This window comes from Haliotis cracherodii, unplaced genomic scaffold (assembly GCF_022045235.1).
Source record: "Haliotis cracherodii isolate W230 unplaced genomic scaffold, xgHalCrac1.p SCAF_1, whole genome shotgun sequence".
Lineage (NCBI taxonomy): Eukaryota > Metazoa > Mollusca > Gastropoda > Lepetellida > Haliotidae > Haliotis > Haliotis cracherodii.
In genome coordinates, this window is record NW_027266264.1 from 30,593,371 (window position 1) to 30,599,660 (window position 6,290).

General features: G+C 42.5%; 1 protein-coding gene across 1 annotated transcript; it reads left to right on the forward strand.

The window, feature by feature from the left end:
* The first annotated feature begins 238 nt into the window (after positions 1-238).
* Positions 239-2,789, forward strand: LOC139463328 (uncharacterized). The gene is made up of 4 exons (XM_071244581.1): positions 239-490; positions 941-1,042; positions 1,804-1,840; positions 2,502-2,789. Exons 1-4 carry the CDS (start codon positions 272-274, stop codon positions 2,693-2,695), a joined length of 552 nt encoding a protein of 183 aa, XP_071100682.1. The 5' UTR covers positions 239-271; the 3' UTR covers positions 2,696-2,789.
* Positions 2,790-6,290: the final 3,501 nt, after the last annotated feature.

The window sequence follows — 6,290 nt, forward strand, 5'->3', positions numbered from 1 at the left end:
CACCCGGATCTTCACGGATCCGTTGAAGCATAGTGATTGTATGAAAAATCGGTGATTGTTTAACGAATGTTCGTACAATACATCAGTAAATAAGAAAATTATCCGAATTTGAAGCTAATACAAATTGGTGAAAACGACAGCTGACGTGAATAATTACTTAATATAAGTTATATTTATGAATACGTCCGAAGTCGCTCCTTTTCCTGATACTGATAAGAAATCTACCTCAACAGATAAAGTCAACGTGGGAACATTGTCCTGGACTTCAAATATGTACGCGACAGGACTTCTTGTCGTCTGCTTCCTGCAGCTGCTTGGCAGGTCGGAAGGTCTCATCGCGGACTGTAACGTTGACAATATCCTCTGCACCAACCCCTCACCCCCCAAGTTGGATGTTTACTACTCCGGGCAGCAGATCGCATGTAACACTCTTCTGCGTATCGGAGACGTTACCAGTGTGCCACGTATAGAATTCAAACAAGGGAGGGAAGTGAGTATTGACCTTTTGATCTACCATGTGAATCAATGTTGGATTTGTATGCTGTCGGTTGTATTTCATTATGGCTCCCAGATTAAAGGGTATCTGACACATGAAAGAACGATTAAAACGGTGCACGTGTAGTGATTTGACTTGGCAATTAATATTTCTTTGTGAACATTATTTTGTGGTATTAAACACCTCATACTTGATGTGATCCTAACCATACCGCATTCCACACATTCAGTCGGCTCAGTCGGCTCTTACGATAAGCATGGGTTGATGAAGTTCTATTCTAACCGGGATCTTCAAGGCCAGACAAGCATAGGTTGCTGGGGACCTATATTGTCACCCGGGATCCCCACGGGGTTGGTCAGCACCTTATCGGAACCAAACCACATTTATTCGCCCCCCCCCCCCCCCCACACACACACATTTATGTATTTATGTGCTTTATGTCAGGGTGAAAGTTACGTCCTTGTGTTCGCGGACCCAGATGCTCCCTATCCGTGCGCCAGCTCCGACGGCAGCAACTACCTCCACTACGCCGCTGTCGTTAAACAGGTGAGTGGAAGTTTCTTCTTTGATAGGCATTTAGAAGTTGGAATACTAAGTAAGGATAAGATTTATGGATGAACATCTTCTTTATTACAATTAAGAGCAACGTTTCGGTGTAAGTTACTAAGTTGAAGTTTGTTTTACGCATTTCATGTCAGTTACGCAATAATATAAGGTTTATGAATTCGTAGTCCGTAATATCTTTACTGAAATCAAATAGATAAACCTCACTCCGACAGATGAATATGGCTCCTATTTGCTTTGGTTACAAACTTTACTACAAAATTGAAGAATTTAAGTTAGGCGATTTTATACACGTTCGTTCTTGACCATGCACAGTGTTTCTCGTATATTATCTCCTCCATGGACATCTATGCCTGTAGTATCTGGATGTGAAAATGCGTCTGTGTAATATTTACAAAGACTTTGAATGCAGCCCAGCAGTATCTGATTTGTTTGTTTATTTATTGTTTAACGCCGCATTAAGCAATATTCCAGCTATATGACGGCGGTCTGTAAATAATCGACAATCCAGTGATGACATCACGAGCATCGATCCACGCAATCGGGATACGATGACATGCATCAACCAAGTCAGCGAGCCTGACCACCCGATCCCGTTAGTCGCTTCTTACGACAAGCATAGTCGCCTTTTACAGCAAGCATGGGTTGCTGAAGATCTATTCTCCCCCGGATCTTCACGGGTCCAGTATCTGGTAACCAGAAGTTGTAAAATTAATCTACATTTCACTTATTGTGTTTCGCAGACGAATGGCGTTTTGAAGCCGTCGCAAGAACTTGTTCGTAAGTATTTATGAAACCTATATACGTATCGCTGTAATAATAACAGTGATAATAATAATGATTGTTTTTAATGCCAAATCCGCCCTTTAAAACGTGCACAAAACTCTACATTATCGCACGGGTCTATGGATCACCGCGCGTTCTAACTTAATCCTCAGCCTCCTTGAGAATATACAACCAAACCTGCCGTATGAGGCGCTAGAATGTTAATAGTCACGTTACCATAAATATCATCATGAACAGAGGCATAGTTCGTTTGTTTAACACTGCACTCGACAATATTCCAATATAGACGGTAAATAATCGAGTCTGGACCAGACATCCAAGTGATTGATATCATGAGCATCGATTCACGCAATTGGAATACGATGACATGCATCAACCAAGTCAGCGAGCCTGACCAACCGATCCCGTTAGTCGCCTCTTACGACAAGATTAGTCTCCTCTTAAGACAAGCATAGTCGCCTCTTACGGCATGCATGGGTTGCTGAAGGACTGTTCTATCCCGGATATTCACGGGTCGAACAGAAATGTGAAGTAGGAAGATTATCTGTATACATCTGATTAATTGATGTTTATACAAGGTAATGTTCACACAAAACATAATGTTAAAGTATAATAGCCTGATTGATGTACATAAATATTTTTGTTGCACATCCAGATTACCGTGGCCCACATCCACCAAGAGGCACGCACCGGTACCAGTTTTATGTCTTTCGCTGGACATCCAATCAGAGACCGGTGCTCCACAACTCTGACCGGTCGAGAGGCCACTTCCAACTAACCCGGTTCAAGACGGACAACCATTTGAATGAACCGGTTGCAGTGTTTCAGCTGAAGGTCCCGCATACTTAATCTCTTTTTGAGATATGAGAATGATACCATGTTGTATTGATTTTGGAAATAACAAATTTGTTAAATAAAAGGAGCTCTTCAGAGCTACAGATAAGCTGCGTATTTGCGTAAAATACCCCCAGAACATATTCAAAACCCAATTGTTTTCAATTAACTTGCGTACAGAAACGCATGCATTCACATTCGTCACCACTCGCCCCTTTCCGTAACCTGAAAGAAGACTCGTCCCCCTATCGATGAATGTTATGTGCGAAAATACGACAAACCAATCAGAATGCGCGTATGATTTCAAGTTCTTCGTCAAAGAATCCCTCAGAAACAATTTTTGATTTAACATATGTCTTGCATCTAAAAATATACCCAAGACACAGTTAAATGTGGTCAATCATACTGTATAATTCCGCATGTCCCGATGTGCTTTAAATTGCATCTGAAATATATATAATTAATGGGGAAATATATGTGAACATTACTCAACGAGTTGACAATTGTTTTAGGTATGCCCGTTTGCGTTAAGACGGAACCCGGTCGCAAAAATGGCCACGAGAGGGGCACGAGTCGCTATTCGGCTTGACCCGGAATAACACGAGTTCTTCACGAATGATGCATTCAATGCAAATCTCAAATAATAAAAACACGTCGCGTAAATTACCATTGAAGCTTTTTCAGCATACATACAAAGGAGCTAATTTCCGAAACACAATTACGAGCTTATTTACTTTCCGGGTCAAGCCTATCTATTTAGACCAGTTATATATATCTAAAACATTATTTCGTTTTTTTCAAATCTTATAATGTTCACTAATTTTGGGAAAAAACAATAGATTGATGAATAGATGAGTGAACAAATATTGGTTACCAAATGAAAAATGTAATAACCCAATTAAAATAGAAACCCTAGAGTAAAAACTCAATTGCTGTGGGCTCCGTGGAGCTGTGGGCTCTTATGAACAGACATGATAGTATTGTTTATGTAAATACTACTTGATACAGCTTGGGGACATTCCTGTTTGCTCGACCCGTGAAGATTCCGGGGTAGAATAGGTCTTCAGCAACCCATACTTGGGTAAAAGGCGACTATGCTTGTCGTAAAAGGCGACTAACGGGATAGGATGGTCAGGCTCGCTGACTTGGCTGATACATGTCATCGTTCCCAATTGCGTGGGACCCGTGAATATTCGGGATAGAATAGGTCTTCTGCAACACTTGCTTGCCGTAAAAGGTGACTATGCTTGTCGTAAAAAGGGATCGGGTGGTCAGGCTCGCTGACTTGGTTGATGCATGTCATCGATCCCAAGTTTGTGGATGGATGCTCATGATATAAATCACTGGATTGTCTGGTCCAGATTTTTTACAGACCGCCCGTCATATAGCTGGAATATTGCTGAGTGCGGCGTTAAACAACAAACCAACCAATCCTGTTTGCTGGATTTGACAAACGTAAATACCTCTCAGGGTTATCCCCCCTCTCTTTTTTTACCGCAACACTCTGGAATAATCCATCTATATGTCGGCGGTCTGTAAATACTCGTGTATGAGCCAGTGATTGCCATCATGAACATCATCCACGCATTTGGAATACGCTGACATGCATCAACGGCGTCAGTCTGAATACCCGATCCTGTAAGTCACCTCTTTCGACAAGCATGGGTTGCATGAAGACCAATTCTAACCCGGGGCTTCACGGGTCCAACGGACGGTCGATGAGAAATGGCTACTATACCAATTGTGGGCACGGTTGCCCAGTTGTCTAAGGCGCCGCGATTCGCTGTGCAGAGTTGCGTCCCTTGGGCACGCCAGAAACCTATGATTGTGGGTTCGAATCCCGGTTCGCACCGATTATGTTTCTAGGTTTGTCAGCACCATACCCGTGCTTGTGGGTACTACTGAAGTGGTAAACGACTAACAACCACATCATGTCGGGCTTTCCTCCCACATTAAGCTGATACGCCGCGATATAACTGGAATACTGTTAAAAGCAGGCGTTAAACCCAACTCGCAAACTCACTATTATACCAATTGATTAGGCAGAACTAAGATATTTTGTGTTTCAGTTACATAGAACAAGCAGTGGGCTGTTAGATACATAAATGTTATACAATATTCGAATTCTTAACAAAACAAGTCCTCAGTGAGTTTTAGATATGGTGATGATCAATTCTTTATGTCTGAAATAAATCCTCGCTTATGGATCCTGTCACACAAATCTAAAATATCTGACAGTTGTTACATACGTTATTGACATGTTAAGCTATAGGCTACAACTAGGCGTAGAGATTATTAATAACGTTTCGGTATATTTGTTTAAACAATGCATGAATAGTTTGTATTTTTCGTTTAAGGTTGTAAGGTTAGGAGCTGTTTATATTTTCCTTCTTGTGCAACTATGATAACATATACGAACATCCACAGATCAATAACTCCCATTGGAACCAATGCTGTGATAAATGTAGACCGTGCTTGCCAACCATAATTCGACCTGGGTCTGGCTTGCAGCGAGACCGCCTCCCTGGTCTTGTGGGTTTAGAGTGGCCCGGAGAATGAAGGTCGGTGGTTTGCTTCAAACCAAAAGTCGTTGAAAATAATACGTGTTACCCTGCCGGCACTGGAGAATTAAGGGGTTGGGACAAGGACTATGTCGAAGTGGGGTGTCCATGGTCAACTGTGTCATGGTATCTCATGCACTGAGTGAGTGAGTTGGGTTTAATGCCGCTTTTAACAGTATTCCAGTTATATCACGGCGTGTCAGACGTTTACATCTCATGCACTGAGCTGGCCCTATTGAAACCGACGTTGGTCCTTACAAGTACAATCGGCCACATGCACACATGTGCATGCACGTCGCTTTATCAGTGCAATAATCTTGAGCGCAACATTGAATGAACCCCATTGCACCCAGTCTCATTATGATCAGATCTTAGTTCTCGCTACCGCTAATCAAGGATCTGAGGACATCCCCTTACGGTTCTGGTCAGAACGACCTTTCATCCAACCAATCAGCGCCGATTACCAGGGGCCTGTTCCACAAAGCGATCTTAGTGCTACGACTGTCGTAAGCCTGTGTTAAAGTACGGGAGTTACGATCATCTTAGCGCTAACATCGCTTTGTGGAACGGGCCCCAAGAAAGTAACAGTCGGAATGTGTTTTTCTTATCATGCGACCTCGACAAGTTTAACACGGGGTATTCCGAACGACAGCTTCGGGCTGTACGACAAATCAAAATCATTTTCTATATCTCGATTCAATGGGATAACCATTTGAAACGGAAGAGACTATCCATACCCCGTGGGAAATAATGCCATACAATCTAGGCCATCTTAAATAAATTCCAGCGTTGAATAGGTGTTTAGCAACTCACGCTTGCTGTAAAAGGCGACTATGCTTGTCGTAAGAGGCGACTAACGGGTTTGGGTGGTCAGGCTCGCTGACTTGGTTGATTCATGTCATCGTGTCCCGTGGATCACTGGATTGTCTGGTCCAGACTCGATTATTTACAGACCGCCCTCATATAGCTGGAATATTGCTGTGTGCGGCATTAAACAACAAACAAATAACCTTAATAAGAGCAGCCCATGTTAAGGTCACCTACTCGTT

Coding starts and splice junctions, on each gene's coding strand:
- LOC139463328 (XM_071244581.1), top strand. CDS start 272: ATGTACGCGACAGGACTTCTTGTCGTCTGCTTCCTGCAGCTGCTTGGC. Junction 491..940: donor AATTCAAACAAGGGAGGGAA/GTGAGTATTGAC, acceptor GCTTTATGTCAG/GGTGAAAGTTACGTCCTTGT. Junction 1,841..2,501: donor GCCGTCGCAAGAACTTGTTC/GTAAGTATTTAT, acceptor TTGCACATCCAG/ATTACCGTGGCCCACATCCA.